The 16,850-nt window shown below is 52.0% G+C and overlaps 1 protein-coding gene and 2 long non-coding RNA genes across 3 annotated transcripts; 1 reads left to right on the top strand and 2 right to left on the bottom strand.

Annotated features, from left to right (window-relative positions):
• The first annotated feature begins 1,777 nt into the window (after window positions 1-1,777).
• On the top strand, window positions 1,778-3,884 carry LOC113889144. The gene is made up of 2 exons (XR_003510158.1): window positions 1,778-1,913; window positions 2,624-3,884. It is a non-coding gene; the product is annotated as an uncharacterized LOC113889144 (long non-coding RNA).
• LOC113889143 lies at window positions 3,642-7,807 on the bottom strand. The gene is made up of 3 exons (XR_003510157.1): window positions 7,573-7,807; window positions 6,555-6,727; window positions 3,642-5,265 (listed from the first exon to the last, which is right to left on the bottom strand). It is a non-coding gene; the product is annotated as an uncharacterized LOC113889143 (long non-coding RNA).
• Window positions 7,808-11,980: 4,173 nt separating this feature from the next.
• Window positions 11,981-15,542, bottom strand: LOC113889142 (liprin-alpha-1-like; the record flags this gene model as incomplete). The annotated part of the gene is made up of 2 exons (XM_027535959.1): window positions 11,981-13,528; window positions 15,319-15,542. Coding segments are annotated over 2 exons (579 nt in total), but the record flags the coding sequence as incomplete, so codon positions are not given.
• Window positions 15,543-16,850: the final 1,308 nt, after the last annotated feature.

The following is a 16,850-nucleotide window of genomic DNA, read 5'->3' as shown; positions in this document are numbered from 1 at the left end:
GGACACGCAAGCTTCCCAACCCCCGGCCTCCACACCCTCCCCCCTCCACTCTGGGTATCCACCCGGCCCCAAGTCGACCCGACCTCACCCTCACCCACCGACACACTCACACACACTCTCACACACTCACCCTCTGGCCTGGGAGTGGGGGCTGGGTCTCGCCTTAGGTAGCCAGGCCGAAGGGGACCTTTGAGACCTCGGCTTTGAGGAAGTCTTGGGGTCCCCACGGGTGACCGCCAGCCCCAGGGTACCGCGTCCAGCCAGGCTCAGCCCAAGGCTGACGCCCCCTCCCTTGGGGAAGCTGCTTCTTCCGTGTGGCCTTCCTCTGAGGTGCGTCACGGGCTGTGCCAGTGTGTCTGTCTCAGATCCGATGCCATCCTCTCTCCCCTGTCTGTCTCCTGTTTGCTGTCTCTTTGTCGCTCGCTCTGTGTCTCCCTCTGTCTCTGCCTCCGTGTGTGTGTGTGTGTGTGTGTGTGTGTGTGTGCGCGCGCGCGCGCGCACGGATCTGTCTGTCTGTCTATCTGTATCTCCCTCTCACAGTCCTGGAGTCTATCTCTGAACTTCCATCTCTTTCTGCCTCTGTCTCTCCTGACACCCGGCGGCCCGTCCGTTCCTCTGGCCCCGGCCTCTCACAGGTGCTATGGCTCTGGCTGACGAGGTTGCGACGGCGGGCTGTCGACCGTCTGTGTGTCTGTCCATGTGCCTGCCTGTCGCTCGTCTGCTCTCGCAGGAAGGTTGTGTGCTTGTCCGGCGGCGTGGGGGAAAGGTGGGGGCCTCAGTAGGGCGAAGGGGCGGGGCTGAGGCGCTCGGGTGGACCGCGCCTCCATGGCTCCTGGTGGGTTTGGGCACCGGGCAGGTGTCGGGCAGGATGGGCGCTCAGGGCCCTGGCTGGGCTGCACCTAGGCCCACAGGAGGCTCAGAGGCCCGAGGGCCGCGGGGGTCGGGCGGCGGCGGGGCTGAAAGCCAGACACCTCAGGGCCGCGTGGCCCTGGGCAGCGAACGGGATCCGGGGAGGCCCGGCTCCCCGAGCGCGGCCGGGCCTGGAGAGGCCCGGGGTGGAGGGCGCCGACACCTCCGCGCCCCTCAGCCCACCCCCCAGGCCCCGCACGCACGCACGCCCGGCATGCCGCTGGGGGTCCCCGAAGCCCTCCGGGCTGCCGAACCTGGCCAGGCGTTTGCTGGCCGCGGGGTGGCAGTGTTCGGGGGCATGGCGGCATTGGCCGGCCCGAGTCTGGCCGTGGGTCGTTCGGCTCAAGTACAGCGTGCACCCCGGTGGTGAGGTGCAGCCGGCTGGCCTGACCCGCAGGTCAGAGAGAAAGGGAGGCACAGCGCAGGGCTCTTAGGGTGCCAGGCGGCAGCCGCCTCCTTCTACGGCCATACCACCCTGAACGCGCCTGATCTCATCTGATCTCAAGGGCTCACATTTGATGGTGGTCTTGTCATCTCCTACCTCTTTCTCGTAAAGCTGGCAGCTGAGGGAATGAAGTAAGTGTAAAATTGAATAACAATAGACTGTGTGGAATCTGTGAATGTGGAGCTCTGTGAATCCGTAGGTCTAAGGAGAGACTGGCAGCTGCCGACGTGGAGTATCTGTCCCCATGACCGCGTTTACGTCATCAAATGTGCCATTGACCGCCCTCCCCCTACCCCGGGTGGCAGGGACCCCCACGTGGCAGCCCCCAGGCTCGCTCTCTCTGGCTCATCCACCCTCTAGAAGTTTCCTCAGACCCTCAGTAGGAGTGGGCACTGCTGCGGGTGTGCGTTGTGTGTCCTCGTGCCCCATGTGACGTTGCACGACTAACCGCACTCTGTGTTTGCACCCTTCCTCCCGCGCTCATGGGACCAGGCAGCGTGGTGGGAACACAGGGGCTGGATTCTGCTACAGTCAGGACTTGCTCCTGATGTGCTTCAGGGTGAGTACAGGCCGGCTGGTCCTGCGGGGGCACGGAGCCCACGCCCCAGGGAGTGGAGGGTCAGTGGGTCTCCGGAGGTTAGCCTGGGAGAACCCTCACAGCAGAGAACGTGACCTTGGTGCCCCACTGCCGCCGGAGTGGTCAGAGCATGGCCAAGGCCCCTCGCATAGGGACGCATGGGTATCCCTCCCACAGCGCCAGTGCTGCCGGCCACGCCCTGCGTGCACGTTCTCGGAGGGAACAGGGCCCAGAGCGTCAGGGTTCACGAGGCTGCCCTGCCCTGGGCCTCTCCGTGCGGAGGCCAGTGTTTCACATGGAGGTGCACCGTCATCTGGGGCTCGGCCACCGCTAAGGGGCTACGCTCCCTTGCAGGTGCTGCTCTGGGTGGTCCTCTGGTGGGTCCCGCCCTGGGGCCCAGCCCTGCTCGAGCAACTCTGAGGGCAGGAGGCTGTCTGCTCTGTCCTGTTCACATCTCAGCTAGAAAGCTGGATTGGGCTTTTGAGTTTTTTTTACCAGCAGCTTTTAGCTATATGTCAGAATAAAGTCAGCCACAGAGTTCTCTCCTTGATCTGCTTGGCCCTCCATGTTTCTCTGAATTCTCAAAGCAGCTGAAGCCCCAAAGGGGGTGGGGGGTGGGGGTGTCAGGAGGGGCAGGGGCTGGGGCACCAGCTGCCAACCCAGGACTGACTCTTCTGTGTGTGTGTTTCCAGTTTACCTGCACGAATTCTCCAGATGTTTATACAGCAGCCAGTATACAACAAAGACTACATTTTGAACTCGATGTAATCTTTACTCTGTTCATACTTGTTACATGGACCCGAAGATATTACAGGGTTTTTAATTAGTGAAAAATTCATGAATACCATAGAGAAAATATTTTAGAATTTAATGTTTCTGATATTTATGGAAACTTATGACTTCATTTATATAATTCCTTCCTTTTTCTTGTATATTCAGGCTATGAATATCCTTTCAGATCAATTCATGTTCTGATACCTGATTTCAGTCTTTCAAATGAATGTACTGTAGTGCTTGTCTGTATAAATCCTATGAACAAACACAGGGCTTTTGTAAATGATGCATTTATTGTAATTATTCTTGTTTAATTTTTCAATGTTAAACCATGAGAGAAGGGGTTTTCCTGCGATTATAAAATCATCATGACACGGTGTGCTTTATTATCCTTCCAGAATATAACCAAGCTCTCCAACAATCACTCTGAAATAAGCAAACTTAATTTCAACCGGTTGTTGTTGGATGTTAACGACTGGCCTAAACTGTACTTTTTCTAGCAAGAAATGCTTTTTGTCCACAGCGTGAAGTGATTTAAAAGTACTGGGTGTTAAATGTGAGCTTCTAATGAAATTTGGGCTGAAAGGATGCCTAGAAGAAGACTGAAAATCTCTCCTGTAACCCAGTCTCTGTGGACCCGGATCCCTCCTCTCCGGTGAGACTCTTTGAGGACCAATCGCGATGCCCTGCACCCGCTGCAGAGCCATCGAGCTGGACAGTGAAGGTGCCACTTCCCAGACAGACAGGGTAGTGTAGCTCTGACAAAGCCCTTATTTTTATGTAAATCATCTTTTTACATGATTGTAAACATGTTTAAAGAATGGACCTAGGCATACATTTTTAGACTGTGATGACATAGCCATTCTGGATTGTATAAGTAGCAAATGTAATTTTTACTTTTTCAGCGGCACATTAAAAAAGCCAGCAAGAGATGCGTTCAGGTCACAGTGTGATATTTATTATGCAGCTGGTATCTTGGTAGACAGAGACAGCATGTTTCTTTACATGTGGGTTCCGCCTTTAATTTACTTGTACAATTCATTGTTATCATTCTATTTTCCTATTAATCTTTTGTGAACTTCCCGAATATGTGACAAAGTATGTACAGTCTACTTTTGAACTATTTTTATCACAGTATTATTTATTGCTTTCTTTCAATAAAGTACTGAAGCAAAATTTCCCAGGGCCAATAAAGAGTGCCGAGGGTAAGCTGTACTCTCACTGAGAACAGACCAGAGCTGGTAATGGGAGCCCGTGTCATCACACGGACATTCTGTTAAGAGAAACGGACGGATGCAATGGAAAGGCCAGAAGGCGGAAGCATAGGTGTCCCTAGAGGACGACCGACAGTGTGTTCATGCCCTTGGCTCCGGAGACAAGAGGCTCCATCACTTCAGCATCTGCGGGGACAGGGCCCCTCTGCTGCTGAGGTGTGGGCAGCGGGCCAAGGGTGGGAACAAAGTTCAGGTGTCGAGGCTCGCCATCGGTCACAGGGTGGGGTGTCCGAGGGCAACCTTGACGGGGATCCAAATGATGCACCCTAGTCCAGCATCAAGTCCTCCCCCAGCATCAGACCCTAGTCCAGCATCAGACCCCAGTCCAGCGTCACGGCCCTAGGCCAGCATCAGGCCCTCCCCTACCCTCAAACCCTCCCCCCACCTCCGACCCTTCCCCAGTATCAGGCCCCCCACCTCCAGTATGAGGTGTGGCAGCCCTACTTGTCTGATACTCCTGAGCACACTCAGGCAGCTCCAGAGCAGCAGGACAATAGCTCTGGCAGGAGGTGCATCTTTAGGAATCACCTGCGGAGCAGCAGCAGCTGGGGTTTGTTTCAGGCCAAGGAGAGACAAAGCAAAGGCACTTGTGCAGGAGGCAGTGGAGGCTGTGGGCACGTTCCCCCAGCTCTGTTTCCTCCCCGTCGGGGCTTTGCTCTTCTGCTCTCTCACAGGCCCCAGGGTGGTGTCCTTCCAGATTCACGGTCTCCTTGATATCTCAAGCCCAAGTCCTGAGTTGCGTCCCAGTCCGGTGTGGCAGAGGGCTGGGAACACCCAAGCTCAAGGGCTGAAAGGATCCCAGGGGGACAGCCGGGCCCCAGCAAGTGGCAGGGCAGGGGATGAGGGTGGCCGCCTACAGAGGGCCCCGGAGCAGCACTGGAAGGAGAGCAGTGATGCCTTAGCTCACTCGGGGACGCTGCCCGGCCTGGCACTCAGAGATGTTACTGCCAGCTGCTCTGGGGATACAGGAAGCCTGGTGAGTGACACCACGCCACCCAGGCCGTGTGGTGGGCACTGCTGACCATGGCCTCGGTTTTCATTCTGGTTCCAGCTGTCCCTCCAAGGGTGACGGGCTCCTCTTCCGAACGGCACAGGTATTTTCTTTCTGTGGGTGAACGCATCCCTTGTTTCTGTTGGTGCTGTTGTCGCTCATCGTGTGTTTTCCTCTTTACAACCTGTGCTTGCTGCTCTTCCAGTTTAACGTAGGAGCAGCCCTTATTTTCTGCATTTCTAGTTGTCAGCATTCACTGGGGCTTTCCAGGTGGCGCTAGGGGTAAAGATCCTGCCTGCCAATGCAATAGATAATGAGAGATGTGGGTTCGATCCCTGGGTTGAGAAGATGCCCTGGAAGAGAGCATGGCAACCCACTCCAGTCTTCTTGCCTGGAGAATCCCATGGACAGAGGAGCTAGTGGGCTACAGTTCCTGGGGTCGCAGAGTCAGACACGACTGAAACAGGTTAGCACACACTCAGGTTTTAGTTCAGTCGCTCAGTTGTGTCCGACTCTTGTCACTCCTTGGATTGCAGCACTCCAGGCTTTCCTGTCCTTCACTATCTCCTGGAGTTTGCTCCAACTCATGTCCATTGAATCATCATGCCATAGAGCCATCTCATTCCTGTTTCATCCACGAGAGAGGTGGCTAGGGCTCGGCAAAGTGTCTGGTCCCACTGGGTGGGTGTGAACCTGCCCTAACCGCTCCCTACCCACGTGACTGTCACTGTGTCCTCCTCTGTAAATCGGGAGGGGGCAGCACCTGCTTGGTAAGGGGCACACACAGCATCTGGTACGTAATCAATGCACCATCCATCTCAGCATTGTATTTACTACTAATAGGGATAGCATTTAATAATCTGCTCCTTTTTCTCTCTTGTCACTTAACTGTGCTCCAGACCACATCTGCTTTACTTACCCCTGTAAATCCCACACCCAGCACAAACGAGACTCAACAAATTTGTGGCTGAAGAGGCAGGAACATACGCTGTCCTCAAGGAGAGGAAGCTGAGTCATATGGGGGCCTGATGATAACCCTGTGTGATGAGGGGACCCCAGGAGGACCTGTGTGGCTGTCGGGTGGGGTGGGGGGCATGGGGTAGAACCCCTGATGAGCTCCTGGGGATGGGGAAGGTGGCAGGAAGGAGGGCGGGCTGTTCCTTGTGGGGTGTCCACAGATTGTACCTTACCCCTCACTGAGGAGCACTTAGGCCGTTTCCAAACACATGTCACTGTTAGGATGAAACAATCATCGCCCAGCTCCTACTCAATCAATTTCGTAGAATATGTTTCTAGCACTGGAGTACAATCATCTGCTTTATTCCTTCCATGCTCCGTTCATCCACCCATCCAGCCAGCCATCTGTTCATCCATCCACCACTCACTAATCAATCCATCCATCCAACCATCCACTCATTAACTCAGCCGATCATCTCAGACCCATTGAGAAGACAGACGCCTCCTCCACTCCTGCTCCCAGGAGGACCCCCAGGATGATTGACAGGAGCCTCGTGGGGACAACAGGGGAGACACAGAAGGGAGATGCCTGCAGGCCCTCCTCCCTCTGAACGGTGAAGCACCCACCTGGTCCTAACGCCTCCTTGCTGGGGTGTTCAGGCCGGCCCTTTTCCTTCTTGCGAAACAAGCGGCTGATGGAGGACTTGATGCCCTTCTTCTTTGGGGCTTTGTGCAGCGAGCCCTGGCTGCTGGTGCTGCTGCTGGGGTTATTCCCGGGGCTGTCCTGAGAGCCTGTGGAGCTTCGGGGAGAGAAAACGACCTTTAACTGGCACCCTTGTGCAAACACACACCCCTCCACAAGAGCTACTGATAGAAACGGGCACCCAGCAGCACCCGCGCCTCAACCTCGCAGCTGACAGTTGGAGTCTCCTTCACCGACCACACTCCACACGAGCAATGCAGGCTCCCAGCGTCAGACAACTGCACCGGGAAGCTGAGATTCTCTGCCTCGAGCTCTCCCGCGAGGAGGGCTTGACTCCAGGCCAGCTGGTGCAGAGGGCGCTCTGACCCTCCCTTAGGGTCGCTGCTCGGCAGGTGATGATGCTCCAGGAGAAGACGAGCTCCCCTGCTCTGGGTAGGTCCCCCGCCTCCCACAGGGTAACCGTGCCCGGCCGTGGCAGGAGAGCGACGGTCACCGTGCAGGGCTGCTGGTCAGGTGAACACACATGCCCCCCATTGAGTGCTGCCTGGCTCAGGATGGGAGCTCAGCAAGTAGTGTTCTGAACGAGGACAGTGTCAGTCACAGGAGGGGACAGAGTCTCCTGAGAGGAGACCCCTGCAGAAAAGGGAGGGACCCTCAAGAGCGAACCCGAGAGGCACGGGGCCGTCACTGTCAGGAACGTGCCCCAGGCCGGGCAGACCTCTACCAAGAGCAGGAAGAAAGCTCCCACAGGAGTCAATCTGTAGAGATGGACGTTTTCTAAAATCACTGAGGTCACTGAGCTCTTCTTCCCCAGCACCTGAAGTTCACCACTAAACACAGGCACCGAACTCAGTGGTATTCCTTTAAAATCATCCTTGCAACTCTTTCAAGACAAGAGGCGCAGGGCTCCTGAAACTGACGACGCACACACAGGTCGCTTACTTGTGGGCGTCCCTGAGGTCCTCATGGGTGGCTGTGCGCAGCGCCCCCGTGCGCAGGCGGCCCAGCCGAAGGGACCGTGGCCAGGCGAGGGTCGAGGTTTCACATTTGATGGCGGTCTTGTCATCTCCTACCTCTTCCTGTATAGCTGGCAGCTGAGGGAGTGAGGTAAGTGTCAAATTGGCTAACAATAGACTGTTCTGAAAAAGGCAATCACACAGGCTTTACATTATAACCAGAAACTTATTTGAAGATCTATTAGCTATGCTTTCCCCCAAGTACAAAAAAACCCTTGTTATAGCTTAATGCCATCGTAAAGGACTGTCTTGTTCAAAAAAAGGGGGGCTATGGGGCACCGAGAGCATCTGACTGAGTGCAGAGACCCCGGACAGGAGCCTCCCTGCAGCCGGCCTCAGCCCTCCCTGGAATCCAGCGACCAGATGGCCCTGCGGGGCAGGACAGCAGAGCGATGCTGGCACCGTGAATCCTGCACAGCATGAACTGCCCTGATGAAAGGACTGTGCTCATCGCCAGATGCTACTCAGAAGCACCACAGCTAGAGTACAAAACCTCTCAGCAAAGCCGTCCAGACCTTTCTGTTTGAAGGAGAAAAAGACACAGCTTGTGCCACCATCCAAGATCATTTGGAGTGATGATGCAGGTTACTGGAACCCATGACAACAAGAGAAACACAGAAAAGGTACCTAACCCCTCCACGTGAACACCATGTGCCTGGATCGTATTTCTCGGTAACATACAGACTGGGGACTACCCACTGAAGTACTTACACGCAGTTCAAGTGTCATTCGCTCACAGTGGATTCCATAAGGCGCCCCCAGGTCTTCACTAAGAGATGATCTTGTATCACCCTAGAGCGGTGGGAGGTTCAAAAAGGAGGAGATATATGGGTACCTATGGCTGATTCCTGTTGAGGTTTGACAGAAAAGAAAATTCTGTAAAGCAATTACCTTTCAATTAAAAAATAAACTAATTAAAAAAAAGAAGAAGAAGATGATCTCTCTTGGACACCCAGCGTTTCTGCTGGTCCTGGGTGTGAGGAAAGGAAAGACAGTGTGGGAACAGATTAACCCTGCAGGGTCCAAACAGGTCTCACTGATACATTTCGGTGTGTGGTTAAACCAGGGGAGGTTTTAGGAAACATGCATGGCATGTATTGTTATAAACAATGAGTGTGTTGTTTTGACCAACTAACCTGTGCCTTTTTGGTGGGATTCTGTAAGGAATACTGATCCCGTGCAGCCCCACAGGAGCTTGGTGACAGCAAGGGAACTTAGTGCAAAATACAGCTGAACTCATTTAAGAGCAGCTGGATAAACTGGGCTCCCTCCCCTGAGCTCTAACAAGAACCCTCAGACAACAGAAGGCTACAAAGGCTAGAAATTTTCCACATGGAACTGAACAGGGATCAATCTCAAAGTCAAGTAAAAATAAGCATTTATAAAAATCAGAAAACAACAACGAACAGAGCAGGGAAGTGACACACCTGGGTTGACTATGGACTCAGTGGAGACAAACACCTGCCTCAGAGTCAGGGCCCAGGCCAGCCCCTTCTCCTGGGCCTCCTCCTGAGGAAGGCCTCTGGGTCTGGGCCTGGCTGCCCTCCCCCAGGATGGGAGCTGCCCCACTGGTGCCACATGTGGCTAGGAAGGGCAGTGCCTTGTCCTCGCTGAACAGGAGGGCAAAGCAGGCCACAGAGCAGGCGAGCGGCACACCCAGGTGACCAAACCCAGGGGGACAGCGCTGCTCTGCTGTGCTCAGCAGAAGGGCTCCCGGGCACTGAGTTGCCTGAACTGGAGTACCGCCACCCCAGTCCTGCGGGAAGGCCCAGGAGTGCTCGGTCAGCGGGCTGGGAGCAGGAGAGGGACAAGGAAGGCCAGCCCTTGGGGCACTGGACTCCAACAACAGGGGCTCATCCAAGTGACCCGAGGGGAGAGGCAGAGAGCTCCCTCCTGATGCTCCCTCCATCAGGGATGCCGTGATGGACACGAGAGCCTCTAGAGGAAAGCGGGCTGGACAGCACCATGGTTAAGTGTCCAGGCTCTGATCAGACCAGTCCGCACCACGCTGCTGGGTGTGAGAGCCTGGGCAGGGTGCCCGGCCTCGCTAAGCCTCAGTGTCTATGTCTGCTGAATGGGGATAGCAGCAGCCTGGACCTCACCTGGGGATGAGATGACAGACTCGGAAAGCACGTGCCCGGCACACAGAGTCTCCTGCACGCTGCTACCCACCATCATTAAATTGGCTTCCCGCAAATCTAACATCTATGGCTCTGATTCAGTCATTTCTTACATGAAAACACTAAGCAGAAATTCCATGGTGGTCCAAAGGTTAAGACTTGGCACTTTCACTGCCGGCACACTGGTCTGATCCCTGCTTGGGGAACTAAGATCCCATAAGCTGTGCAGCATGGCCAAAAACATAAGTACAGAAATTTTTAGAAATAATAAATAATACTATGTCTATTATAAACAAGCATGAGATGATCAGAAGGCAAACAAGTGGGAGAAAGGCAAATTGTTACAATTGTCCCAACGAATGACCTATTTCCAACAGAACCATCAGCACATTTTAAGTGGTGGGTGAGTTTCATCACTTCCATTAAAACGTCAATTATTCACCAGGACATAACTACACAGTGTTCATTCACGTTAAACGATAAGGACTCTTCAATACTTCACAGAGAAACAAAGGCCTGCTAAATTACTAAATAGTTTACCTTTCGATGCTGCTTCCTTAAATCACTAGGCTGATAGATGCATGCAAAGAAATGAAGAGAAACCAGATTCATTGCGACTTTGAAGCTAAAACTTCAAGAATCCGTAGAGGCAAATACAGTAAAGCAAAAATGATGGCAAACATGTAAGTGACATGAAGATTTAGAGAACATGTGACTGGAAACAGAACATTTTTTTTTTGACCACAGAAGTTAAATAAGCTATTCAAGATTTACTTAGAGAAACACTATAAATTATTACTCAGGAAGATACCATTCTATTACAACATCATGATTTATTAAAGCATAGCATTCTGTACAACAAAGGGCCTTAACAGGTGTCTATTCTCAGCCAAATCTCTCTAAAAGTTAGTTTCTCTTAATCAAAAACATGTTATACTTTAAATTATTTATTTAACTGATGAGGAAGTTACCATAATATCTATTTTAACACTGAACAAATCTAACCACCTATTGGACATTAATGTAAAATCCTGACACAGAATTTGATTTAAAACTTCTCACAATAAATTCATTAAAGCAAGTTCCCTGTGAAAATATGTAAGAATGAAAGCTAGCATAATAGCAGGTGCAGTTTTTACATTTTATTAACAATAGAAGATACTTTTTTAACGAGTCTAATAGAGACATTAACTGTGCAAAAGCTGATGAGATTTACAGTCTTAAATACAAGCACCAACATAGAAAGGATATTGTGTCAGTTCAGTTCAGTTGCTCAGTTGTGTCCGACTCTTTGTGACCCCATGAATCGCAGCATGCCAGGACCCTCTGTCCATCACCAACTCTTGGAGTTCACCCAAACTCATGTCCACTGAGTTGGTGATGCCATCCAGCCATTCATCCTCTGTCGTCCCCTTCTCCTCCTTCCCCCAATTCCTCCCAGCCTGAGAGTCTTTTCCAATGCGTCAACTCTTCACTTGAGGTGGCCAAAGTGCTGGAGTTTCAGCTTTAGCATCAGTCCTTCCAATGAACACCCAGGACTGATCTCCTTTAGAATGGACTGGTTGCATCTCCTTGCAGTCCAAGGGACTCACTCTCAAGAGTCTTCTCCAACACCACAGCTCAAAAGCATCAATTCTGTGATGCTCAGCTTTCTTCACAGTCCAACTTTCATATCCATACATGACAACTGGAAAAACCATAGCCTTGACTAGATGGACCTTTGGTGGCAAAGTAATGTCTCTGCTTTTGAATACGCTATCTATGTTGGTCGTAACTTTTCTTCCAAGGAGTAAGCGCCTTTTAATTTCATGGCTGCAGTCACCATCTGCAGTGATTTTGGAGCCCCAAAAATAAAGTCTGACACTGTTTCCCCATCTATTTCCTATGAAGTGATGGGACCAGATACCATGATCTTAGTTTTCTGCGTGTCGAGCTTTAAGCCAACTTTTTCACTCTCCTCTTTCACTTTCATCAAGAGGCTTTCTAGTTCCTCTCACTTTCTGCCTTAAGGGTGATGTCATCTGCATATCTAAAAGTCCATTAATTCTACACTTAAGAGGATCATTTCTTTATGTAAGCACAATCTCATTTATGAATTACACATGATATGTAGTTTAGGATCCATCTACATATATTATGCTTATAACTGTGTGCTGCTGCTGCTAAGTTGCTTCAGTCGTGTCCGACTCTGTGGGACACCATGGACTTCAGCATACCAGGTTCCTCCGTCCATGGGATTTTCCAGGCAAGAGTACTGGAGTGGGTTGCCATTGCCTTCTCCTGTAACTGCATAGTGATACACCAATTCAACTTACTGCTATGGGGGAAAAACACCATTTAATGAGACATGAAGACAAAGCACAAACCCAACTAAGGGGACACACGCTGTGGACCACAGCACGGCTATGACCAGAGCAAGTGAGGGGACGGGGGAGGAGAGATGGATGGGTAAACTACAGCCTCGGGGGCTGGTGGGGGATCTGGATTCATGACGAATAAGCAGACAACAGGATGAGGGAGGGAATCAAAACCAGTGATGAAAGCAGACACACTGTCAGAGAACTCCAACAGCAAGGAAAACATACAGAATTGTTCTTTTCCAAATATTTGGAAAGAAATCAAGCATGAATCCGCAGAGAAATCATCAAAGAATTTTAAATATCAACTAATTAGCCAATGATGCAAATTATAAAAACAGTGTCAAAAGACCACAAAGTGGACTAGTTACCACTTCACAGGCCGCTAAAATGATTCACGGTTAATTTAATTACAAGCTGACTAACAATGCAGCTAACATGAAATGGGTGGTAACAGAAAAAAGAGACAATACAAGTCCAGTTACAAAGCAGAATCTTGTACACATGATTTCACGGGGTAAACAGCAATACACTCACAACACCTAAGCTAAACACGCAAGAAAGCTGGAACATGTGCTTTAGAGCCGCACACTCTGTCACCAAAAGCCCTAGGTCGTCATCCCAGTTTTAGACTCGGAAAAGTGAGGCAGCCCGACATCTTCCCTGGGGCCCTGGGGCCCTGGGCTTTTAACCTGGTTTCATACACAGAGCTGGACTGAGCGCATGGCCAGGTCCATCAACAAGCAGACCAGTGTAGATTCTTGGTTTTGTTCCCACCGCATGCCCTGCACCCTGTAGCCAGGCATCCCCAATGGAGAATGTGCTGTACGGCTTTCCCATGCCATGAGAGCTCCCTATGGTTACTTTCATGAAGCTGTCTGCTCCCTGAGAACAGAAACTTCCCTGCAGCTGCTGTGCCCAGCACAGGCCAGGTGCAACGTTACAGAGGCAGGCTCTGGCTGAGTTCATGATGACGTGCTAAGTTGGTGGTCCAAATATCAAGACTAAATTGTCACTGTGCCATTGTGGAATGATTAAAGACTAGGCAGTTTAAAAACTTTTAGACCTCTGAGCGTAGCAAATGTACCTGATTTTCTTCTGGGTATAAAGAGAAAAAACAAAAAACAAACAAAAAACAGCGTGCTGGGGGAGGGATGCGGCAGGGAGGAGGCAGACACATACCAGAGTCATGATGCCCAGCTGGTCTCCCTCCTGCGCCAGGCTGTGCTGCCTCCTTCTGGGCTTGGGCAGGGGCGGGCAGGAGTCAGCATGCGAGGAGGTGGAAAGCAGGTTGAGGGAGCTCACTGATTTAAAACGACGGAGGCTGCCTAAGCTCCCCCTGCCCTCCCTGCTCTCAGTCTCCTCGGCCCGCTGCTCCGTGTTCTCCTTCTCTTCTTCGATCAACCTAAAATAGAATAAAATACATCACCTGCCTTTGTCAGCAGAGGGACCTGTCTGGACAATAAATTTGGGCTGGCATTCTGTGTCATGATTAGCAAATTCCAGAAACAGTTGCTCAATGAACATCTCAGCCAAAAGGTTCTAAGTTTCCTCTTTTGAATATTCTCAAACTTAGAATAACTTAGCATTGAGTCTTCCAAACTGGCCCTGATCATTCATGCTTGATTTCACTTATTTACTCTAACATTCTGAAGGGGCCCTGGTGGCAATTCTCTTTCCTGTGAAGAGATACCTCAAGTTTACAACCCTTACCTCCCCTGCTCTCAGGGCAGACATGCACGTCAGTGCCTCAAGTCTTTTCCACTGGGAATCAGGAACTCTGTATAATCAAAACAGCAATTCACAAACAAGCTGCAGTTTCTAAACACAAGTCTCCAGACCAGATGAAGTGCTGAGTTGATCTTTTTTTTTTTTTTTTTTTAAGGTTGTATATATACAAATGCATCACTTTATGAAGTTCTCCACCAGCTTTGTGTGAGTTTCTGGATTCATGTCAATGTGCTGCATTAACCTAGAATTCACAGTTTCTGCTCTTCTCCCCTAATGTGTGGTGGATGTTTTTATATAGCAGTTTAAATACACGATTATGCAAATAAAATGATTTTCAGATTAAAATACAAGATTCTTACAGAAAGTAAACTCTCCAGCTTCACTTCTACTCATACATCTGGAAAGTTTTTCACTGTTGATAACAAGTTGATGGACAGAATTGACCATTTACATCAAGTCAACTTGTCGCATAAGGAAAAATCACTTTTACCTGAAAACTTGCTGTAAAAATAAAATATTAATCTATAACCATTCCATACTTCCTGCAGGGACACGGAAAGACCATCTTTCTGAGCTCATCTGTGCTCAAACACGGCCCACAAAGCTGTCTGTCTTGGCGTCAAATGGGCAGGTGACACCACCTGCGTTTGCTGGTTGTCCCGTACACCCCCTGCCTTTCCCCCGGAGCATCCCGCTCGGCCTACAGGAACGGGCACCTCGGCCTGGGCTGACGTGGCAAGAACAGTCTGAGCAGCACCTCTGCCTGGTCCTGTGCAGGGTCACCGGCCTGCGGCCACTCTGAATGTGGACTCGGGACACGGGCATAGATGTGTGGGTGTGGCACCAGGCAGGCCTCGGGGCTCCCAGCCACCTGGCTGCACCCAGACCCAAGGCCCCCTGCTCACCACGAGGCAGGCCTTTTGATTCTATCCTGTTTTGAAAATTGTTATAACTGCCAAGACGGTGTCTAAAGAAAACATCTTAAATATACTGATGAGATGAGAAAAACTCAAACACATGTCCTTGGACCACTGTCTTACAACAAGCCAATCTTCACACTGTATTAAGTTAAAAAGGAAAATGCAGATCTGAGTGGGAATTTGCCAACCCCAAAACCCCAGCTTTCACCAGGTGGCTTCTCACCAGAACATGGGGGGCTCTGAGGGACACAGGAGGGTCCACGGGCCGCAGGGGACACCACCTCGGCACCTCACCCACCTTGGTGCTCAGAGCTGAGGGGGATACCCCACAACGCCTCCTGCCGCCCCCACAGAGTGCGGAAACCACACCATAGACAGAACGCCCCAGCTGACCGAGCTCTGTAATCAAGGGCCATCTCAAAACTGAAAATTCCTGAAGCAGACCTGAGGTCAGGTTTCTTACTATGGAACACTCAGACATCCCTAGGAGAAGACAGCTCCTCAGAGAAACCGAGTTTCTGGTGCTGAGTTCAGGATCACCCACCGGATCTCTTCATTGATGATGTCCAGCTGCTCCTGCATCATCACGGTCAGAGTCTTGGCATTGGCCTGCCTGCTGGGCGACAGCTGAGTGGCTGAGCTGAAGAGGGTGACCCTGTCGCCCTCGTCGTCAGACACGCTCTCATCACTCTCAAAAGCCTGGGCCACGTCGGCCAGCATGCTGGCTTGCTGCGTGCGCTCGCAGTCCTGCTCCTTTCGGGTCTGCACCTGGGCACGAGAGGACCACGTCTTGTCAGCAACATTCAGGGCAGCTCAAGTCTATCGGGAACTGAACCCAATTTTACATGGAAGCCCTGACTCTGGATAAATGCGCCATGCTCATGAGACACTGCCATCTCTTAAGCGAACAGGACTCAAGAAACAGGCAGGGGGAGAATGCAGTTCCTTGATGGCCTGGTGACACTCAGGTCTCAGCGTGGACGGCAGGCAATCCTATGAGGTTATTCACAAGGGTGGGCTGATGGAGTCAGAGACAGAAACTGAAAATTACAAAAATACATCCATGCCTCCATCAGCCAGGCTGGAGCAAAATAAGAAAAAAGAACCTTTCAGCTCGGCAGCCGCTGGGTCCCTAATCAGTGGTCATCACTGGTACCAGTTCACCAGAGTGTGCCGTCCTCCCAGGCTCTCAGACCTCCATTTCCCAGGCTGGTCTGAACACCCACAGAGAGGTGCAAGCAGGGGCAGCCAGCAGACGGGAGGGCCAGCCCCTCCGTGGCTCTCCTCTCGGGACACAGGCCCTTGGGCTGTTCTGGGGGATGGCTCCTCGCACTGCAAGGGTGGCTCTGTCATCAGAGACACATGGGATACTGCCAGCGGGGCCCCGTGCCGCCCCTCCCGCTCTCACACCTCACACCCTTCTCTCGGAAAACGTCCCCCCTGCCACACTGTCACCCAGGTCCTGCCTTCTTTCCCAGAAAGGACCTCAAAGGAACTGAGGGCAGCCTCGAGGTGCTGGCTTGTTGGCTCCCTACCCCTGGGGCCAGTGCCCTCGCCTCCTGGTCTTCATCAGGACCCCCACCCCAGGGCTGGGCTACCCCATTCGCTGGCTCCAGGACCACCTGCCATCATTCCTCCTCTGCTCCAGTGAACCAGCTGCCTATGGGTTCACCCCCATCAGCCCGGTCGGCATGTCCTCTCCCTTCTCTCGCCTTCCAATCGCACAAGGGGTACCAGCAGATTCCTCCTCCAGGGCTCCCTGCAGCGCCCACTGCGGGTCTCTGAAGATCCTTGGGAGTGGCCTCTACGGTCCCCCTCCCTGCCAGGTCTCCCATTCGCTGCCAGCAGGTTTGTGAGCCCCGCCCTGCAGGCAATTCCCCGGGGCTCAAGGAACCCATGTTACCAAGCCCCCTCCCTTCCTTGCCCCCCCCACGCCACCCCCGCCCCGCCCCAGCAGTCTCTCCCTGGGCTCCAGGCCCTGCCTTCCCTTGCGATTATTCCTCAGTCCCTTGTGCCCCTCTTCAACCTGAATGCAGGGTTCCCCACAGCTCTACCTTTGCACCCCATCTCTTTCCA

This window comes from Bos indicus x Bos taurus, unplaced genomic scaffold (genome assembly GCF_003369695.1).
Source record: "Bos indicus x Bos taurus breed Angus x Brahman F1 hybrid unplaced genomic scaffold, Bos_hybrid_MaternalHap_v2.0 tig00003610_arrow_arrow_obj, whole genome shotgun sequence".
Classification (NCBI taxonomy): Eukaryota; Metazoa; Chordata; class Mammalia; order Artiodactyla; family Bovidae; genus Bos; species Bos indicus x Bos taurus.
This window is presented reverse-complemented; position numbering and strand designations above follow the sequence as displayed.